Source organism: Henckelia pumila, chromosome 3 (genome assembly GCF_033568475.1).
Source record: "Henckelia pumila isolate YLH828 chromosome 3, ASM3356847v2, whole genome shotgun sequence".
NCBI classification, from domain to species: Eukaryota; Viridiplantae; Streptophyta; class Magnoliopsida; order Lamiales; family Gesneriaceae; genus Henckelia; species Henckelia pumila.
The window spans coordinates 176,869,279-176,892,226 of NC_133122.1; the positions used below are offsets into that span (position 1 = coordinate 176,869,279).

Genomic DNA, 22,948 nt, shown 5'->3' on the forward strand with positions numbered 1-22,948 from the left:
AACTAATTTCTTCAATAAACCGAGCCGAATGATCTCAAAATATTTCTGTGTATCAAAGAAAACATGTGAGATGGCTTGCCCGCATGCGAAGCCACTTCGACGCTCAAGTCAAAATAGGATTCAATAGAAAATGTATGAAAACTGCAAGAGATAAAAAACATGTAATAGGCGTATAAAAACATGTAGAAAACATCATGTAAGACGTGTATAAAAATTATGAGAGGCGTATGAAAACGTGTAAAAACATATAAAAATACGAGAAAATACGTTTTTTCGTCCAATAACTTTACCCCCTTTGGGTTTTGGTCCATTAACTTTTTCGATGTGGGTTTTGGTACACTAACTTTGCATTTTCAGTATTTTTTGGTCCAACTGCATACTTGTCAGCTTCTGATTGATCCACGTCATCATTTTGTACCAATCAGAAATTGACACGTATGCAATTGGACCAAAAAACACTGAAAATGTAAAGTTAGTGTACCAAAACCCACATCAGAAAAGTTAATGGACCAAAACCAAATCATGGACAAGTTAATGGACCAAAAAAATTATTTTTTTCTAAAAATACCATAATAAAAGTTATAGACCTTTATTTATAGGAAGATAGTACCAGTCCATATAAAATTTTTAATATATAAAGAAACTAAAATATTAGATCCATGCATATCCATGCAATATATCTCTAAAATATAAATATATATCCATGAAATATATCTCTAAAATATAAATAAATATATGATATGATTTTTATCATATCATCAATATCGTTAACTAATATGGAAAGACTAACATGAACAAACATTTATATATCATGATAGAAAGGATGTAAAGTAAAAGAATTAAATAAAAAGCATTAATTTTTGGGTAAATTTTGAATTTCGTAAAAAATTATTAAACAGCTATATGGATTTATTTTTTTCGGAGTGAAAATACAACTAATGTGTTTTCTATTCCCCAAAAGATATATATATATATATATATATATATATATATATATATTAACCTGATTTTATTAAAATTATATGCTTTACATATGATATCATTAGAAATGATACCTTATTAAATATATATTATATACTTATTCAACTTTGAAATAAAACAAAACAACATCCCCAAAATGTTTTCATTCTGAACAAATATTAATGACATATTTTTATCTTTGAAAAAGAAAATAAAATAACATATAATTAGCCAACACTCTTGTGGTGTTCTTGTAATAAGCTCAACTAAACCTCGGTGCAGTGATATTGGACGAGCTAGTTTGCATTATATAAACTAGGTAGGCTAACCTCAATTCTTGAGGTTTTTACCCAAATTTACCCAGATTTACAATATTATAGTAGAAGGAATGAAAGAGAAATTAATGAAGATATGTAGAATAAACTAAAATTGATAGAGATTCATTTGTTATGCCATAGCAAAGTGCAAATGAAATATATTAACTTAAAAGTAATTTTATAGATACAAGTGGAGAATGTTCTTCAATATGGAAGTACTATGTTTGTAATTAATGACATAGTGGAAAGGAAGAAATAGCAAATTACATAACTGAATAAATGGAGGTGTCTCTACATCTCTATAAAAAATCCAAGTAATTTTAATCGTGTTGAACACCATAATGTTGTAACATGCATGTCAGCATCAACGACCACGTGAGTTCTGGGTCATAATTGTCAAAGCTCTGAACCTTTAGATATTGAATGAGTACATCAACTTGAGGTGGAAAATGTGATCCTAGGACAAGATGCAACAGGACACCTACTTTTGATGTCAATGCTTTTCTGCTTCTTCTCTGGGAGGACATAGAATGCGAACTAATAATGGGATGAAACAAAGACCAAAGATTTGAAAAGAATTAGCGTCATAAATTAAAGTCCATGTAAACCTACCAATCAAACAATATCTGAAAGCAAAGGAGTAGAAATCCGCAAAGTTCTTTTGACAAGAAAAACACAAAATTTCTCAGTTCCACATATGAGTAGGCAATTCAAACATCAGATCGGGCCCATCTTCAAAAGCAACGCTATCACTCAAATCTTCACTTAACATGCTGGAAGTTCCAAAAACTAAGAGATCATACCTCTCTCAAGATCAAGTAGAGCCTTCTTCAATTTGATTGTTGTGTCATCTCTCAATGTTTTAAGGCCTCTTTGTCGTTGATCCTAGAGAATATGTTCCATGGGGAGACATTTTCAAGTAGGAAAAAAATTTTTTAGAAAAAAATATGACACTTCTATAGGTTTTCCAATAATAGGGATATCCGCGAGAACTCTTACCCATATCTTACCATTTCTTCGGAGTTGTACTCTGATAAGTGCATTTTGTATGTATTATTTTGTGATATTTTTATATATTTTTTTGTGTGAATTCATATTTTTTTATGTGTTTTTATGTATTTTAGTTCATGTGTTTGTATTTCACTCTCCAGGTTAATTTTGTAGGAAAATGGATTTTTGAAGAGTGAATTACGGAGCAACTTTGTTCAAAAATCAAATTTATTATTAGAGACATTGAAATCCAATCTTCACCGTTTCGAATGAATTTCAAGATGTTTTGAAGCTGCTGTCCAAATTTCAAGTCAATCCGACGGCTAAAACTCAAGATATGAATTTTTCAAATTTGTCGCTCGGAGAAGGTTGAAAGTTGCGCTGATGGTGAGTGTTGTAGCGCGTTAGCACTTGAGTTTGGCACTAGGAAGAGTGCTAACGCGCTTAGAAGAAGGTGATTGGCGCCAAAGAGGAAGCTAACGTGCTAAGGAAGGGCGCAAGGTGGAAGCGCTATGGCGCAAGTCTTTAGCGCTTCAGAAAGTAAATAACGGGCGCGGGCGAGCTTCTACCTCGCACGCGCGCGAGTGTTTATGAAGTCACTATTTTGTTGAACTGCGCACGCGAAATACATCCCAGGCGCGCGCATCTCGTGGAGGAGAAAAAATCCAAGAAATTCTTGTGACGTAAGGAATTAATTTTTAGGGATCCGAACACTATAAATAGAAAATCTGAATGAATTTTAGGGGTTCCGAGTTCCCAGTTCCAGAGTTGCAGAACAGAGAAGGAGGCGGCTACGGCATCCGGATAATTCTTTCTCTTTTCTTATTTTTCTTTTTATTTATAGTTTTAATTATTGAGTAGTTTATTTTCAACCAAGAAGGCGTAATTGGGCCGAACAAATTTATGTAGAAAACTTGGATGTTTGTTTGGTATTTTTCAGAGTTGATTTTATTTTATTGATTGTCATATTTATATTTGTCTTGTGAATAGTCTGATCAACTGTTTGCTTGCATGTTAATCGATTCCAAGTCGACAGAGGAGGTATTGATTTCGATCACTCTGATAATCAACATATTGTAAAACCGACTAGAAATAAAATTCGATTTCATTATGCGGTTTGGGTGTAAACTGAATTTTCATAAAAATTTAATGCATTCAAATTTGATTAGAATTACGAAAGATTAGTTCATCAATATTTGAATAAGTTTGATTGTTCTAGAAATAGACTTTTGAACAAATTAGGAGAATTTACATGAATTAAGATTAAATCTGATTCCTGAATCGACTACATGTTACATGATTTGTTCGGTACCTATGTTTGTCTTGGTTGTCTTTGTTTTAATTATTTTTATCTTCAGTTATTTTTATTCTTATTTCTTAAGAAGTTTTTATTTTATTTTCTTATTTTTTTTTTAAATCAAATTGCTTTTTATTATTTTGTCTAGATTAAGTAAAATAATTAATTCTTGAGAATTGACAACAGTCCCTGTGGGATCGATATTTGGACTCTCTGTCCACTTTACTATTACTTGACCTGATACGCTTACCAGTAGATTTATATCACACCTATTTAGCCGGTTAAGTTTTTGGCGCCGTTGCCGGGGAATGTTTAGTTAATATTAGGATAGATTATTTGCTTGAGGCTAGACATTTTTTTTCCTGCATTTGTTTAATTTTTAATTTTATTGTTTCTTACTTGTGAGGTACTTGAAGATGATCCATAGACAGGTGTTCACAAGATTTGGCCAGCAATACTTGGAGCCATTCTATGTTGCTTGTGGGAGATTCAATGATTTGGCGAACAAATTTCAATGCCATCAATTTTTGACTTACACCCTCACTAAAATTTTTTATGGTGGTTTGGATGAGATTACAAGAAGTTGGGTGGATTATGTAGCTTTGGCCACTAGCAGTCAATTGTTTAGAAGAGATAAAGACAGTGCGATGCACTTGTTAAATGATATGGCAGATTTTGACTACCACTGGCATTGTGATCCTTCACTGCAGGGTTGGAGTCACAAATATCCTCCAGATATCAACTCCCAAAATTTTGCGAACCAACCACCTGAGCATCAAGAAAAATGTATAGGGCGTTCTGAAGATTATGCGGCTCAGTTGGAGAATCTTTTGCGGCAACAGACAGAGACAAATAAATTCTTAGAAAGCCGTATCAAGTCTTGGAGTCTTTTGGATGAACAGATTGCGCTTCTTAGAGAACCAATTTTTGAGATCTGCCAAGAGAGTGAAGTAACTGAGCCAGAGCATGAAGAAATAATTTTTGAGAAATCTTCTTGTGAAAAAGAGCCAAGAGTGAACTTGGAGGAGGAAGAAACATACAAGGCTACAGATTTGACCTCGTCAATGGTCGTTCCATGTACACCGTTAGAAGATATTTTCTTGCCATTGACGCCACCTCCATAGTATTACATCCTCTTTGAGCTTCAGCCTAGAATCGGAGTCTCTTTCCAAAAGAAAAATTTCTTGAAGAGTATTGTTGGACCGACGAGCTTACAAAGTCAATATCCCGCCAAGCTTGAGGGCGAAGAAAATCAAAACCCATACGTAGAATCGTATGATTCTTACTATGGGCGGCAGCTGCTATTTGATGATGGCTTTTGCATAGTCGGGCTATAGACTATAATTTTAGCGCTGACTGGGAGGCAACCCAGTGTTTTTTTTTATTTTTATTTTGATTTTTGGTTTTTATGTTTTATGTTTTGTTTTTATTTGATTTTGTTTTCTTTCCCATGCCAGTTGGTCGTGCCTGCCGATATATCTAGATGATGCTACTGTCTCAGCTGATACTGTCAATAAGGAAGAGGATGAATCGAAAACCAGGGGAGTGACGTTATTTTTGTTCTCATTGTGTTTTTGTTCGTCTTTGTATTTGTGTATTTGTTATGCATTCTGTTCATTGTTCTGAAGCATTGAGGGCAATGCTTTGGATAAGTAGGGGGGGGGGTAGACTAGTATATTGCATTGTTTGTTATGTTTGTGTTGCATCTGTCATGTTTTGTATTTGTTTGCATTTAGTTTGTTTTTGTTGTTGTTTGCATTTTTATGAGTAGGATGAGTCATAATAGTCAATGAAGATGAAGTTTATTTGAAAAAAATGGATTTTTGAAAAAAATTTGCTCTTGACTTGACATGAGAAACTGTAGGTTGAACCGTGAATATTTTTAAGTACTAATGTTAGACCAGTGAATTGTAGCAAAAGATTTGATGAAGTTTCTGTCTGTTTGACCATTGCACGGCAATAGGTGGTTTGTGGATCTTGATTGTGTTCAATGAATTTTGATGAGGCTCTAGTTTACACTTATGATCTTGGGCGCACCTAGAAAAAAAAAATTTCAATTCCATCCGGGCCTTGAAAGGATTAAAATCCTATAAAAGACTAAATTTAAGGCTAAGTATGCGGATTAAATGGGATTGATGCTCCATCCGGGCTATAGACGAGGGGATTAGAAAGAAAAAATAGAATGATTTTTCGTATCCTATCCAGTTATAGCTAAGTCAGCGGGTAATTATTGGGGCAAAAGCAATACCGGGTGCAAAATTCGGAGGTGTGTAATTCATTATCTCAAGGGAGGTGGGTTTAGTCTAGAGGTCGTTGGAAGGAATGGGCACTAGATTGTGATACTTGCACTGATTTGTCATAGGTCTCTAAACAAATTTGAGACGAATTCGATCTAAGTTGCATGAAACCGGAATGACATTTCACACACACACGTTCACGTTAAACCGAAAGTGTATTATGAAAATTTGAGAGCATGTCTGTGTTTTTGGTTTTGTGATTGAACTTCTCGGAGGCTGTGCACATTTATGAATCGTCCTTACTTATGTTTTTGTTTGCATATTATTTTTGCACGTCTTGCTCGAGGCGAGCAAGGTTTAAGTATGTGGGTGTTGATAAGTGCATTTTGTATGCATTATTTCGTGATATTTTTATATATATTTTTGTGTGCATTCATATTATTTTTATGTGTTTTTATGTGTTTTAGTTCATGTGTTTGTATTTCACTCTCCCGGTTAATTTTGTAGGAAAATGGATTTTTGAAGAGTGAATTACGGAGCAGCTTTGTTTAAAAAAATCAAATTTATTTTTAAAGAGTACCAAATCCGATCTCACTGTTCAGAATTAAGTTCAAGATGTTTTGAAGCTGCTGTCCAAATTTCAGGTCAATCCGACGGCTAGAACTCAAGATATGAATTTTTCACATTTATCGCTCGGAGCAGGTTGAAAGTTGCGCTGATGGTGAGTGTTGTAGCGCATTAGCACTTGAGTTTGGCGCTAAGAAGAGTGCTAACGCGCTTAAAAGAAGGTGATTGGCGCTAAAGAGGAAGCTAACGCGCTAAGGAAGGGCGCAAGGTGGAAGCGCTATCGCGCAAGTCTTTAGCGCTTCAGAAATTAAATAACGCGCGCGGGAAAGCTTCTAACTCGCGCTCGCGCGAGTGTTTATGAAGTCACTGTTTTGTTGAACTGCACGCGCGCGAGATACATCCCAGGCGCGCGCGTGTCGCGGAGGAGAAAAAATCCGAGAAATTCTTGTGACGTAAGGAATTGATTTTTAAGGGATCTGAACACTATAAATAGAAAATCTAAATGAATTTTAGGGTTTCCGAGTTCCGAGTTCCCAGTTCCAGAGTTGCAGAACAGAGAAGGAGGCGGCTACGGCATCCGGATAATTCTTTCTCTTTTCTTTCTTTCTTTTTATTTATAGTTTTAATTATTGTGTAGTTTATTTTCAACCAAGACGGCGTGATTGGGCCGAACAAATTTATGTAGAAAACTTGGATGTTTGTTTGGGATTTTTCAGAGTTGATTTTATTTTATTGATTGTCAATTTATATTTGTCTTGTGAATAGTCTGATCAACTGTTTGCTTGCATGTTAATCGATTCCAAGTTGACAGAGGAGGTATTGATTTCGATCACTCTGATAATCAACATATTGTAAAACCGACTAGAAATAGAATTCGGTTTCATTATGCGATTTGGGTGTAAACTGAATTTTTATAAATATTTAATGCATTCAAATTTGATTAGAATTACGAAAGATTAGTTCATCAATATTTGAATAGGTTTGATTGTTCTAGAAATAGACTTTTGAACAACTTAGGAGAATTTCCGTGAATTAAGATTAAATCTGAGTCCTGAATCGACTACATATTACATGATTTGTTCGGTACCTACGTTTGTCTTGGTTGTCTTTGTTTTAATTATTTTTATCTTCAGTTATTTTTATTCTTATTTCTTAAGTAGTTTTTATTTTATTTTCTTATTTTTTTTAAATCAAATTTCTTTTTATTATTTTGTCTAGATTAAGTAAAATAATTAATTCTTAAAAATTGACAACAGTCCCTGTGGGATCGATACTTTGACTCTCTGTCCACTTTACTATTACTTGACCTGGTACGCTTGCCAGTAGATTTATATCACACCGATTTATCCGGTCATACTCTCATAGCACAATGGAAACAAGAGAAACATATGGACAAAACAATTAATACGATCTTGCGTTGCGTCGAGAAAAATTATCCAATATAACAAGAAAACAAATAAGCATTAATGATGAAAAATGAACTGAAAATGTTCCCAGAGTCACCTCTGTACAAATCCTCCACTTTCCCCTAGCTCTAGGCTAGTCTTTTCATAAAAGTAATTACTCAGAGAAATCGACCCCTAACTAACTGCCTGTCTCTCCCCTTTTATTCTCAGTTTCTTCATGGGCCTTCTTAATCCTTCTGAAGTAAACATTCTTCAAAATGGGTCTATCCTTGTCTTCTAAGCCCACTTCCTTTGGTCTCGTAACAAACCCCTTGCAAAAAGATTGGGAAACCAGTAAATTGGAAATTGGTGGGGTCTAATATGCAGACACGAGACAAGGAGGTGAAAATCCAGCAGAAAGAGGAATATATTTGTTAATTGAACAAGAAGCATTGTAATCCAACATAGAACCTTTATTAAAAAAGCTGACGTACAATGATAGCTTACTATGCTAAACAAAATTCATACTTTGGATGCTGCTGGTTGGGGAAATTACAGAGTTGATAAGACAAGAAGAGTATCACCTTGGATAAATTCCTATGTTCTATGCCATGATCCAATTTCTATTAGATTTATATAGGTAAATTGATATATTCTGAACCAAACATATATGTATAGAAAAACATATATATAATTTCTAATATATTTTAAAAGTACATCATTATCGGTTGCAAAAAAACATCAAGCTCATGTCATTACTAAGTGTGTACAGGGAAAACAAGAAGAAAACAAGGGGTAGATAGCATGACAGATTCTAGTATTTCAAATAGGTTCTAATAAGCTCAGTCAATTTACTACAAAATGAATATGCATAGTGGGGTTGGCCAGTTTTATCTTAAGCTAAAGTAGTAAAGCAAGGGAGACATACAATTTGACCGACTTCAGTAATAAAATATGAATTTCTTATACATGATACATATGTGAAATTTTTACATACCCGTGACCGGAGTATTATCATTAAAATCAGGAGTAAAAATGAAACCTGAGCATGGTTTACTCTTGACCAGGCTATTAAATAAAAATGCATCCGAACGATTTAATAAATTTGAATGAACTCATCAAAAACCTCAAAAGTTTAGAGTAATCATACACCCAAATCATAATTAATGAAATATCTAATATACATGGTTTTACCACCTTCATTTAATTCAATTTCATTTTTTTCATCTAAAGGCCAATGGGCTAATCCATCAAGGATTGTGAAATTGTTTCAATTAATATATATAATATAAGTTAAGATCACAACATTTAATTGGATTCAACTCTTTTTAAAATTTTGGATAATAAGCTCAATTTTGAGACAATATATTTAATGTATTTTTCAATTATGGTTTAATTTGAAACAAAATCAAATCTTTGACTTCAATGGTGATAATTGTTTGTACCGCCTAAGATTTTAACTCCAGTACCGACTCAAATTCTTTTTTTTCCACCAAATGTATATTTTAAGTCCAATTTACTCATAACATAAAAGTCAAATCAAAATCTAATATAGCATGAAAGTCACACATTAATAATATACATTAATTTGTTTATTATTCAAAGGTTGCTATAAAGATTTAATGAACAGTGTTTATTCTTCAAGAATTGCTAATATATACAACACAATATACACTCAAAACAAAGGGAAAAAAAACAAAGAATGAATTCGTTATCCGTACGAAATTTTCAACTCCCAAATAAAAGCCACACAATCCAAAACTATCTGAAGGATGGTAGAAGGCCTGATTAACAGCAGAGAAGACGGCGAGCAGCGAAATTCGAAGCTAACCATAAGGCGCATAACACAGAACAATTGGAAGAGAAGAATTGTAAATGTTTGATTTAATGAAAGAAAAGCAGGAGAGGCACCGATCTCCTCCACCATTCTTCGTTCAACACGTTTGTTCCTGGTTAATCGTTGTAGAGCAACAAAAATTACGCGTGTATTTTTTCGGAAGTGAAACGCGAGAAATCTGTCAGAACCAGCAAACAAAAACAAACAGAACAAGAATAGAGGGAAAAAACTAAACCAGATCAAGCTGCAATCCCAAGAGGAGGGAACCCCCCATCAAAATCAGAAAGCCCAAACAACAAAAGAATAGCGAGTTGGAGAAGCAGAACACCGAGAGTATCCGGAAACCCAAAAAAACGAAACAAAAACGCGAGGAAACAACTAACACATGCAAAAAAAAAAAAACGCGAGGAAACAACAAACCCAGCCGAAGATCATCAATCCCATGAAACATGGTCATTTAAATATATAGGCCTGATCTTGTTTTTAATTCAATAAAAGGGACTCTTGAATTTTTAATTCAGTCAAAGGGTCTCAATTAAGGGTAGTTTGATATTTTTTTTTATGAAAAAAAAATTATGTCCAACCTTGATTTTTCCTCCTCCCTTCCTCCCTCTCTCCTCTCCAAGATTCAAACCTGGCTCGACTCTCTCCTCCTGGAATCTAACCACTAAACCATCAATATTTTTTATAATAATACTACACAATAAAATATATATATACAATGGTTTCGGTTGACCCAAGCAGTCGACCAAGCTGTCAAAGCGGTCGACCAAGCCCAAAACTTGGTCGACCGCTTTCCCAAGGCGGTCGACCGCTTGGGCAGGGAAGGCGGTCGACCGAGCCCAAGCCTTGGTCGACCGCTTTCCCAAGGCGGTCGACCGCTTGGGCAGGGAAGGCGGTTGACCCGCTTGGTAAATTTAACAAAAAAAAAAAAGAAGAGGAGGAGAAGGGAAAAGGAGGAAGGAGAGAGAGAAAAGAAGACCGAAAAAAACAACGCAGAGATCTGACGTGAAAGAAGAAGAAGGAGGAGAGAGAAAACACTTAAATCAGGGGCAATATAGTCTTTTTGATCAGAGGTTTATCTATTGAATTAAAAACAAGACCAGGTCTATATCCCTCATTTTCCTAGAGGGAACATCACACACAGGGGCATTTAGTTTTATAACCTCCTTTGGAAAGCTAATTTGATTAATGACCTTAATTTTTTTTTATTTTGGTAAATGACCTTCCTTTTACAATTTCACTTAATTAATTCCCTCAAAAAACAAAATATAATAATAATGAAAATTGGGAAAATTTTGTCGGGTCTTTTGGTCGGGTCATATACCACGTTTTCTCAACAATTTATTTTACTTTTCTTCTCACCTTCTTCCTGGCGCCTTTTCTTCCCACTTCCTCGCGCCTTTTCCACCCAGTTTACATTGCAGACTAACCAACCAAGGCTGATAAATTTCTCTGTTTTCTACCTTAATTGGATAGCAAGAAGCGGATTTCACCCATTTGATTGTGAGTTTATTTAGTTTAATCGTCTGGTTTGCCACTTTATTTTTTGGTTTTATCGAGACATGTTTCTGAAATATGTAATATATCTAAACCTGGTATCGGTCGCCGTGAACGTAATTACGGTCGCCGAAAACATAGTTTCTTTCGCCTCATATGTTATAGCGGTCGCCTTTCATGTCATTTTTTTAATTTTTTTTTAGATACATAGTTTTCTTTTTGTTGATCGATTTCAACAATATGCTTCTGATTATTTATTGTGTTTTATACAGGTAATGACATTTACCAATATTATATTTGAATTTGATGGTGAGTGGAGAATAGATGAACAAGGCATTTGTAAGTGGTGTCCGGGATCCAATTCTAAATGGGCAGCAATAAATGTGGATGAGGATAATTGTTCATGTGAAGAAGTGGTGAGTTTGATAAGTAAAGTTTTGGGACTGAATATAGATGAATCAAAAATGACATTGAGTTATTTGCCATCTGTACGGGGTTTTAATCCTCGTCCTATTTATATTAACAATGCAGTAGGTGTAAAGACATACTTATGTTTTGGGGATTCACAGAATAGGCCTGTGCTTCATGCGGAATTGTCAAAAAATATTGATGTTGAAATTGATATGATTGTGGATGATCCAAGAGTTGAGAGCATCAAAGATAGATTTGTTGATGTGAATGATGGAAGATTATCATGTGATATGTTAGTTGATCATAATGAAAAAGAGTTGCATGATGGATATTTTGATCGGGTTTTAATCCTAGATGATGCCTCTAACATGCAAGAAGTAAATGATGATGTCAATAATGACATGGTTGCAAAATCTAGCAATGAAGCCACTCCGACAGATTCGCCAAGCCAACATGAAGAACCTGAGCCTATTGAGGATGTACAAAATATGTTGCTTGTTGGTGACAATGGTTACAGTTTCACAGATGGATCAAAGTTAAAAATTGGTCAAGAATTTGATACCAAAGAAGAGGTTAAAAATGTATTGTCCGAACTTGCAATTAGTGCCTCTTTTGAATTTGATGTTGTTAAATCAACTAAATCACTTTACTCAATCAAATGTGTAAGTGATAAATGCAGCTGGAGAGTACGGGTTTCAAAAAAAAGGAAGTCGACCCGATTCTCCATTCGGAAGTATTGCAATACACACACTTGTGATCTGCTGACAGACGTAAAAGACATCGCCAAGCGAGTGCTGCTGTAGTGTCAAAGATGTTGCTAGAGAATTTTAGTGGGCAATAGGTCACCCCAACACCTAAATCAATAATGACAATGATGCAGAATAGGGGTATTAATATCACCTATTACAAGGCTTGGAAAGGTAAAGAACTAGCACTTAATCAGCTAAGAGGTGATCCTGATGAGAGTTTCCATATGTTGCCTTCATATTTGAACATGGTCAAGCAGGTAAATCCAGGTAGCATCACACATCTTGTTGTTGACAATAATAGGTTTAGATACATGTTCTTAGCATATGATGCTTGTATAAATGGATATAAATTCATGCGAAAAGTAGTTGCAGTTGATGGAACATTTCTAAAGGGAAAGTACAATGGTGTTTTGCTTGTTGCTACAACACAAGATGGTGAATTTCACCAATTTCCTATTGCATGGGGTGTTGTTGACTCCGAGACTGTGGAGTCATGGACATGGTTTATGTTGAAGTTGCAGGAATTGGTACCAGATGATGAAGAACTAGTAATAATCTCGGACCGACATCAGGGTATAATATCTGATGTGGCAAATGTTTACAAACAAGCACATCATGGTTATTGTGTGTGGCACTTGTCACAAAATATCAAAACTAGGAGTAAACAAAAAGGTGCTACAGAGTTGTTCATGCGTATAGCATATGCATACAAACAAAGTGAATTTGATTCGTTGTATAGTGATATGAGAAACAGGTACCCTCAAGTTGCGAAATATTTGGAAGAGCATACTTCTCCAGAAAAGTGGTCTAGATCTCATTGCCCAAGAACACGATACAACATAATGACAACCAATGGAGTGGAGTCAATAAATTCTAGATTGCGCACTGAAAGGGATCTTCCAATTGTTTCATTGTTAGATGCACTTCAAAAATTGACTTCATGTTGGTTTAGCCGATATCGTAATGCTGCTACTGCATCTACAACTGTAGTAACTCCTGCTATTGAGTCAATTCTGCGTGAAAGGTTCAATGCTTCTCAAAAAAACCAAGTCTATGAGTTGAACAACTTGCAGTATCATGTTTATGCCCAAGATGACCATGAAACTGTTGATTTTGCAAGTAATTCATGTAGTTGTAGAGTTTATGATTTAGATAGAATTCCATGTTCTCATGCCATAGCAGCTAGTTATGCAGCAAATTTGAGAATTTATGACTTATGCTCGGAGTACTATACTACCCATACAAGGGTACTTGCTTACTCTGGTACCATATATCCTGTGCCTCAATGTAGCGAATGGACGAAGACAATTGACCCATTGGCACAAAAGTTGCTGCCACCTAATGTGAAGCAAAAGCGTGGAAGGAGAAAAGTGAATAGAAATCCATCTATCGGTGAGTTTGGGAAACGATGAGATTGACCATGAGTTTGATGTTTGGTGGTGACCTGTTACATGTTAGGTTAATTTTGGCTTTCAAAATACATTTTAATTTTTTTTACATGTGTAGTGCAGCAAAGATCTTATTTGATGATTGAATTTCAAAATTTCACTTTCACTATTATTTTAAGAGCTAATTTATGGTTACTGATTTTCAAGTTCATGGCAACAGTTTTCATGTTCATGGCTACTGATGCAAAGTAATTGACAAACATTTTTTATGTTCATGGCAACTTTTTCTATGTTCATGGCCACTGATACAAAATAATTGACAACCATTACCATTTATGTTCATGGCAACCAATTTTATATTGAAACTCATTTTGGCTATGGCAGTGTTATTTCAAGCAAGCATATAAAAAATTATCATTTCTTCTTCTTATTATTATTTTTGAGTTTTTATTGTTTTTTTAGTTATTGTGTTGGCTAGAATTTTTTTAAAAAAAGAATTTAGAATATGATTTTGAAAATCATGCCACAGCTTATTGAAGAAAATAAAAATATATCTTTATATATTGCGATTAAATAAATCAAGTTTGGATATTTAAAAATCATGCAACCACTTAGTGGAGAAAATAAAAATATAACATATTATACCATGTGTAATAATTTTACTTGTTAATTAATTAAGTTTTTAACAATTATATTTCAATTTACGTTTGCATGATTATTTGAGAAGATTGACTATCTAAAAATCACGATCAAGTGTTACAAAATAAAAAAAGAAATAAAGTAAAACGAGGCAGAAAAAAAATTAAAAATTTAGTTGGCGACCGATCATAAAAAATTGAGCAACCGATATACCATTCACAGCAACCAAATTTATATAAACGACAACCTCTTATATATCGAGGCTAATTTTTACAATCGACGTCATCAATTTCTATACTTTATATCATGTTTAATTTATATTACATCATAAAAATATATATCTTTACATATTGTGATTAAATAAATAAAGTTTGGATATTTGAAAATCATGCAACCACTCATTGAAGACAATAAAAATATAACATATTATACCATGTGTAATACTTTTGCTTGTTAATTACTTAAGTTTTTAACGATTGTATTTCAATTTATTGATTATATAAAAATAAAAAATAAAATAAAACGAGGCAAAAAAAATTAAAAATTTAGTTGGCGACCGATCATCAAATATTGAGCAACCATTCACAACAATCGAATTTATATAAACGAGAACCTCTTATATATCGAGGCTAAATTTTATAATCGAAGTCTAGTTTCATCAATTTTTATACTTTATATCATGTTTAATATTTATAATACATCATAAAAATATATCTTTATATATTGCGATTAAATAAATCAAGTTTGGATATTTGAAAATCATGCAACCACTCATTGATGAAAATAAAAATATAACATATTATACCATGTGTAATACTTTTGCTTGTTAATTACTTAATTTTTTAACGATTGTATTTCAATTTATTGATTATATAAAAATAAAAATAAAATAAAACAAGGCAAAAAAAATTAAAAATTTAGTTGGCAACCGATCATCAAATATTGAGCAACCATTCACAGCAACCGAATTTATATAAACGAGAACCTCTTATAAATCGAGGCTAAATTTTACAATCGATGTCTAGTTTCATCAATTTTTATACTTTATATCATGTTTAATATTTATAATACATCATAAAAATATATCTTTATATATTGCGATTAAATAAATCAAGTTTGGATATTTGAAAATCATGCAACCACTCATTGATGAAAATAAAAATATAACATATTATACCATGTGTAATACTTTTGCTTGTTAATTACTTAATTTTTAACGATTGTATTTCAATTTATTGATTATATAAAAATAAAAAATAAAATAAAACGAGGCAAAACAAATTAAAAATTTAGTTGGCGACCGATCATCAAATATTGAGCAACCATTCACAGCAACCGAATTTATATAAACGAGAACCTCTTATATATCGAGGCTAAATTTTACAATCGATGTCTAGTTTCATCAATTTTTATACTTTATATCATATTTAATATTTATAATACATCATAAAAATATATCTTTATATATTGCGATTAAATAAATCAAGTTTGGATATTTGAAAATCATGCAACCACTCATTGATGAAAATAAAAATATAACATATTATACCATGTGTAATACTTTTGCTTGTTAATTACTTAATTTTTTAACGATTGTATTTCAATTTATTGATTATATAAAAATAAAAAATAAAATAAAACGAGGCAAAAAAATTAAAAATTTAGTTGGTGACCGATCATCAAATATTGAGCAACCATTCACAGCAACCGAATTTATATACACGAGAACCTCTTATATATCGAGGCTAAATTTTACAATCGATGTCTAGTTTCATCAATATTTATACTTTATATCATGTTTAATATTTATAATACATCATATAAAATATATTTTTATATATTGCGATTAAAGAACTCAAGTTTTGATATTTGAAAATAATGTGTAATACTTTTACTTGTTGATTACTTAATTTTTGTAACGATTGTATTTCTATTTACATTTGCATAATTATTTGAGATGATTGATTATATAAAAATCACTATCAAGTGTTACAAAAAAAGGTAAAAAAAGGAAACCGAGGCAGAAAAAATTATTTTTTAATTGAACTAAAATATCTTTTTTATATTTTAGATTAAATAATGTATATATTTTAAAATATACTTAAAATTAGTAAATAATCAATGTAGATTGGACTAATCCAAAAAGTTGTCAAAGTAAATACTTCAGAATCCTTGAAACAAAATAATTAAGTCTTGTCTCAACTGATAAAATATTACAAGATGACATAACATTTACCATATACAACCAAAGTTAATCACATCATCAGATTATTAAATGCAGACTATAATTTTCACTCATTTCTCCAAGAACATATCTTCAAATATTTCCTAAAAGAACTCGTATCATCGTTATATAGCAAACATGTATTACCGTTGCATAACTATGTAGTTGCACTTTCAAAACATAAACACCATATCCCCCTGTGAAGAACGGATTAACTCATTTCATAATTTAATATTGATATGAACTCTAATGAATTTAAATATTTAATCAACACCTACCTCAACCCATGTTTGGCTAAATGGGAAACAAACTTGGAATGGATTGCGATGGGGAAATAGCCGCTTTGTCCAATTCAAAAAGTCCATGATCTGTTGGTATTTTTAAATCACATAAAAATACATAACAGAAATATGGAGGAGAAATAAACTCAAAACTACCTTTGAGGGCCTCTTGTATAGGTGTGTCTTGTAGTTGACTTTCTATCTTTTGTCGTTTCTCTGGTGGAGACACAGAGTCCAAAGAATCATGTGATGCGGAAATATTCGCTTTGTCCAATTCAACAACACCATGATCTGCTAGAATTCTTAAATTACGTAAAATGCAATAGCATAAATATGGAAAAAAGAATCAAAATTACCTTTGGGGGTTTCTTGTACTGGTGCGTGCTCTAGTCCTCTAGCGGACTTTCCCATATGCTCCATCATTGTTGGAAATTTTTCTTCTAATTGTAAAAATCTTCCATTAAAGTGGAGTTCCATTCGTTCAATAAGGGATTCCATCTTTTCTAATTTGGAGTTAATGTGTTGCAATGTTTCCATAATGACAGTCTTTGTTTCAACACAATCATGGACTTTAAATGAACCATTTACAGTAGACTTGTGTTGAGGATATGGTTGGGTAGACGCACCATCATCTACATGTGACTGGCTACAGTAAACAACCTTTCCCTGTAGCATCAACTCAACAATATTCTCCACAACTGCATCTGGGGAAGGATCTATAAATTCACCATTTATATAATACGAGGACAATAATTCATCCGCAGTTGGTGTCAACATACCAACAATATCCTGCACATTTAATTTAAATCTATAAATGTAATTTCAATATCATATAATATCTACATAAATCATACATAAGTTAATACTTACAGTTTCAGATGAGTTTGCAGCTGCGACTATCTTCACATGTGTTGGTGCTGCCTTTTTATTCCATTTGTTAGTCACCCATCGACACATTCGAGTTGTAAGTCATTGCCCTCTTTCCGCTTAGCGAAGGTGTTTGCAATTCCGGGTATACATTCATAGGCAAGTATCTAAATTAGTAAATAATAAGTTAATAAACATATAAACCTTATATAAACCATACTAAACAAAAAATTAAATTTCACTTACTTGTAATGGTTGGAGGAATCCACTAAGATTATAGCTCGCACCTTTGACACATTTTTCTGATTTCTTTGATTTTATAAGTTCCTTTTCCTTTTCACTAATATTTTTTCTCAAACTCCTCAATACTTCCTTAAATGTTGTTGTACCCCATGGGTACTTGTTAAAATTTTCTAAATCTTCAACTAGTTGCATCAACTTCTTATCTATAGGCGGATTCTTTTTTTTCCTTATGGGCCAAAGAACACCGGCAACAAAAAACAAACAAGCCAGCTTCACCTTTTCTAGATTTACATCTTCAGCATATTCATTACTAAGTTTTACTAATCGAGCCTTTACATCATTCAAAAATACTTCCTTCATTCCATTGAAATGTCTTTGATAAAATTTCATGTTATCCACAATCATCGGAAAATTATTAGAACAATCAAGTCCTGTTATCAAACCATACTCCAACATTGAAAACCTTATCGGCCTCTTGCGAACCACCATCCAAAATTCTTTTTTGTTTCTTATATATGTCTGCCGAAGCATTAAATACCATAAAATTTGACTAGATATATTGAAATATTCAGCACACTTTATGAGATTCCCAAATTGAGTCCTCAAAATCATGAAATCAAGCTCGGCCTCATTCAAAGTTTGCAATATAGTTTCTGATACATCATTGTAACGTGATTGCACAGAAATTTTACAATCGAAATATTTACTTCTTGATAATTGTGTCTTTAGTTGTATCTGCATGCATATTGATAAGCAAAAGAAATTGTTAATGAAACATATTCCACACAAAAAATATATCAATTGTCGCCGAGAACTGATTTTAATTTTAATGACAGAAAAATTCATTCACAACAACCAAAACTAGGAATTAATATCTTAACCTTTTTTTTCTGTTCAACAAGGAACAAAACAAAATCTCCATGATAAGATGATCCACGACAAAGCATAATCGAGAAATTAAAGATTCCACAAACTTACCAAACTTAAATCCGATTAAAAGTGCATTAAAAAAAGTTGGAAATTTTTTTCAACCCCAGAAACACATTCACATTACCCACATTATATTTCTCTAGACATTTATTTACAATCCATGAATACAAATCATAGTAAAAGACAGAACTTAATTAAGTGCCGATAACTTATATTTATACTTACCCAAACTTTTTCTTGCTCCATTCTCAGTTTTCTTTGATTTATCTTCCCTTGTAACCCCTTCCAACCAAAAAAGCAAAAGTTATACATCAAAACACAAGAAAAACTCTGAAATAAAAATCCCAAATAAAGAACTTAGTAAATAACAAGAAAATATTGTTTCCCAAGATTCTCCTAGTAAGCAACCAGTTTTTGAATGCAGAAAAGAAAAAACTGGAGTCGGTGTTGGAAAGAAATTTTTTGTGGGAGAAAACAGAAAATCAGTGCTGACTGCCGAGAGAATAAGAGAATATGATCAATTTTGGTATTTCAAAATCCCAATACGCATTTTCACATCGACATTCTTCACAAAAAAAATTGAAATTCATGTTCCCACGCCAAATAAAACACAAAATATTGACTGTATACTGCCACAAGCTCATACACAAACCATTTGTAAAAAAAATTTGCCAAGAAATCTTAAAAGCAAAGGAAAACATCGCGAAAAAACGGGAAAAAATTATAAAAAAGAACTTGCGAAAGAGGAAATAAGAAACGAAAGCAACCTGCTTACCAAACGAACGATCCAATTCGGTGAGAGTGATTGCTGTTGGAATAGAAATTGCAAGAAATTCGGCCGAAGAAAATGGATAGTTGCAAAGTTCCGTGTAGGGTTATATTTAATGACCCGTTAATTTATTTATTTTCTTTTGTTTGACCCGTAAGAATATTTAAATATAAATATAATAGTTTAATTTTGAATTTATGTATATATGAGGGCAATTTAGGCCTTTTATGCTAATTTCAAAAACGAGGTCATTTTTTCAAAGAGTTGGTGTGGGGAGGTTATTTAGCTAAATTCCCCTCACACAAAAGGATCAAAAAGCTAAAAAAAATTGTAAGCGGGTGAAAATGCAGCAGAAATGAGAAGAGAAGAAGGGGAGTAGAGGTAATAAGCTCTTGGCCAAACCCTTTCCATTGGATGCGTGTTTTTCATAGTAGGCGTGGAGTGACAAGCATAAGATGCGTGTATTTGGGGTAATGGGCAACCGGGAGTAAACTGACCATTTTTAAAATTAGTAGCCTTTCAAGTATGTAGATGTTATAACTTAAATAAATCTATTTTTTTGAAAGTGATTTTATTTTAATAAACAGAAGGAATTCGGTGTTTGATAAGTATTACAAAAATACTTTTTTAAAAAACTTTTAAATAGTAGTAGAACTCGCAAATTTTACTTTCTGAAAACACGTTTTTCTAAACTGATTTTTACAACTATTGTAATCAAATAATATAGGTTCCGTTTAGACATTTACTTTTAAAATGTTTTTAGTGTTTTGTAAGTAAAAAAAACTTAAAGTATGTGTTTGGACAAAAGTTTGGTAAAATGTTTTTGAAAACTATTTTTTAAAAAATGTTCTCCAAGCATAGTTTTTTAAGAACACTTGAAAGATATTTTTAGATATTTTTTAGCAAGGAACAATGGAACACAAAGATGAAAAACATGACTTTTGAAATGTTAAAATGTTTTTATATAATAGTTGTCCAAATACATATTTATTCTTAAAACAACTTTAAAAATATTTTATAAATTTTTAAAAAAAAACACATTTATAAAAACGTTTTATAAGTACATGTCCAAACAGAACCATACTTTTTATGAAATCGGTCGACATGTTTGATCGAACTTTATAGAAATATCTATCGAGTACTCTTTCAACCAAACATAAATTCAATTTGTATACAAAAGTTGTGACTTAAAAAATTGCTTAAATAAATTCAGCTTTTTTAAATCTTTTATTTGAAAAAACAGAAGCGTTTTTTGTGTTTTGGATAAATGTTGAAAAGTTATAAACTAGAAGAATCAAAAGCCTAAAAGCTTTTTTTAAAAAAAGTTTTGGTAAACAAACAATACACATTTCAAAAAGAGCATATATATATATATAAAAGTGATTTTAGATAGTGTTTTAGAAAGTTTTTAAGAAACATTTCTCAACTTTTCTTTAGCAAATTAATTTTATAAAATTTTAAAATTTTGTTAAGAAAAAATCGAGAAATACTTAATATAAAAACTCTCTCAAACATTACCTTAATTAATCCGTTGGCTTCTCGAACCAAACGAACTTATACTCTAATATATATTATATTATATGATATAAAAAGAAATAGGTCAAATATATATACTGATGAGTTGAGAAATACTTTCTATAAAAGCTATCTCAAACACTACCTTAATGAGTCCGTTGGCTTCTCGAACCAAACGAACTTATACTCTAATATATATATATATATATTATATGATATAAAAAGAAATAGGTCAAATATATATACTGATGAGTTGCCAAGGAAGCAGGAAATGGCGAATGGATTTCTTCCATGTATGAGGCACGCGCCACAAACGTAGCCCTTCCCATCCTTTATACCCTTTTACAGCCGCCGCCACCCACCACCATTCCCCGTTTTTATATATTCCACCACCAAACCATATTCCACCCGCCGCCGCCTACGAAAACATGACTTTAAATTTCCACGCCTTCCACAACACCTGGATCGACCAGCTCTGGCAGCTTCACCTCCAGCTCCGCCATGCCCCGCCCACCCTCTCCGCGGAGGAGCACCACCACCAGCTACTCCATCTGGTTCAGAGATCCCTGTCTCACTACCACGAATACTACCGAGTCAAGTCTTTGTCCGCCAGGAGCGACGACGTTTTGTCTCTCTTTTCTGCGCCGTGGACCTCCGCCCTCGAGAGGTCGCTCCATTGGATAGGTGGGTGGCGCCCCACCGTCGCCTTCCACCTCATCTACTCTGAGTCTAGCATTCTTTTCGAGTCCCATGTGGTCGACATTCTCCGCGGCCGCCGTACCGGAGACCTAGGTGACCTTTCTCCGGCTCAATTCCGCCGTGTGAGCGAGCTTCAATGCGACACCGTGCGACAAGAGAACGATATAACCGATGACCTCTCCGATTGGCAGGCATGCATGATATATACTAATTAATTAAACTTAATTAACATAGGGTTCGAGAGAATTTCTACGAAGCGCTTTTCATGTTTCTTTACGTAAAATTTTGTAAAGAAAAAAATCGAGAATTTAATTCTTCTTAGAAAACACTAGGTGATCTTTTCTCGTGCAAAATACTTGTCATGTAATTTCTAATTAAGTTTCTAAAAAACAAGCAATTCGGGGTTAATTCGATTATCTTAATTTGTTATTTCTTCTGATTGATTAGGATGGTGCGAATTATTTGGCCGGAACGTACGAAGACATCGACCGGAGAATGGAAAGGCTGGCCGGAATTTTGGTGAGGGCGGATGAGCTACGGCTGAAGACTATCAAGAACTTGGTGGAGCTGCTGACGCCGAAGCAGGCGGCGGAGTTCTTCATCGCCGCCGCGGAGCTCCACTTTGGGATTCGTGGATGGGGTTTAGAACATGATCATCGTCGTTCAACGGTTAGGCAATAATACTAAATGTAATTTCCTAATCTTAATAATGTCATGGTGCAATGTAATTATAAATAGCGAAAAAGTTGTACTAGAAAAGTTCTCAAGAAAAAGGAATATGTTACTTGATACAGTCATGTTTTCTAGAGATATTGAGTCATCCAACATGTACGGTCAAGGACTCAAGCTTACAAACGGGTTGATAACTTGATATGATCATATTTTTTAAATTTACAAAGATTAATTTATATCCATGAACAAATGAAGTATTTTTAAAAATGTTTTTAGGTTTTATAGTGAAAACTTCAAAATAATGTTTAACAATTTTTTAAAAAAATTCTTAGTTTAAAAACGTATTCGTCAAGTATAATTTTTAAAAAATAATTGAGATACATGTGTTTTTTTATGTTTTTAAAATTGATTTTGTGTTTTTTGACGTTTTTAAAATTGATTGATGTTTTTAAAATTGAAAGCAATAATGAA

The 22,948-nt window shown here is 33.0% G+C and overlaps 2 protein-coding genes and 1 long non-coding RNA gene across 4 annotated transcripts; all 3 read left to right on the forward strand.

Annotated features, from left to right (window-relative positions):
- The first annotated feature begins 1,787 nt into the window (after positions 1–1,787).
- On the forward strand, positions 1,788–10,046 carry LOC140891574 (uncharacterized). 2 transcript variants are annotated; one of them, XR_012152572.1, is made up of 4 exons: positions 1,788–2,314; positions 7,734–8,045; positions 8,096–9,752; positions 9,829–10,046. It is a non-coding gene; the product is annotated as an uncharacterized lncRNA (long non-coding RNA). The 2 variants fall into 2 exon arrangements; XR_012152571.1 differs by having other exon boundaries at positions 8,096–10,046.
- Positions 10,047–12,366: 2,320 nt separating this feature from the next.
- On the forward strand, positions 12,367–13,662 carry LOC140890019 (uncharacterized). The gene has a single exon (XM_073297769.1). It carries the CDS (start codon positions 12,367–12,369, stop codon positions 13,660–13,662), a length of 1,296 nt encoding a protein of 431 aa, XP_073153870.1.
- A 7,872-nt stretch (positions 13,663–21,534) lies between these two features.
- LOC140890020 (protein DOG1-like 1) lies at positions 21,535–22,486 on the forward strand. The gene is made up of 2 exons (XM_073297770.1): positions 21,535–21,996; positions 22,253–22,486. The coding sequence occupies exons 1-2, from the start codon at positions 21,535–21,537 to the stop codon at positions 22,484–22,486; spliced, it is 696 nt and encodes a 231-aa protein (XP_073153871.1).
- Positions 22,487–22,948: the final 462 nt, after the last annotated feature.

What these genes read in the sequence shown, in the direction of transcription:
- LOC140890019 (XM_073297769.1), top strand. Translation starts at nt 12,367, where the DNA reads ATGACAATGATGCAGAATAGGGGTATTAATATCACCTATTACAAGGCT.
- LOC140890020 (XM_073297770.1), top strand. Translation starts at nt 21,535, where the DNA reads ATGACTTTAAATTTCCACGCCTTCCACAACACCTGGATCGACCAGCTC. An exon ending in ATGACCTCTCCGATTGGCAG is followed by an intron (nt 21,997 to 22,252) that starts GCATGCATGATA and finishes CTGATTGATTAG; the next exon opens with GATGGTGCGAATTATTTGGC.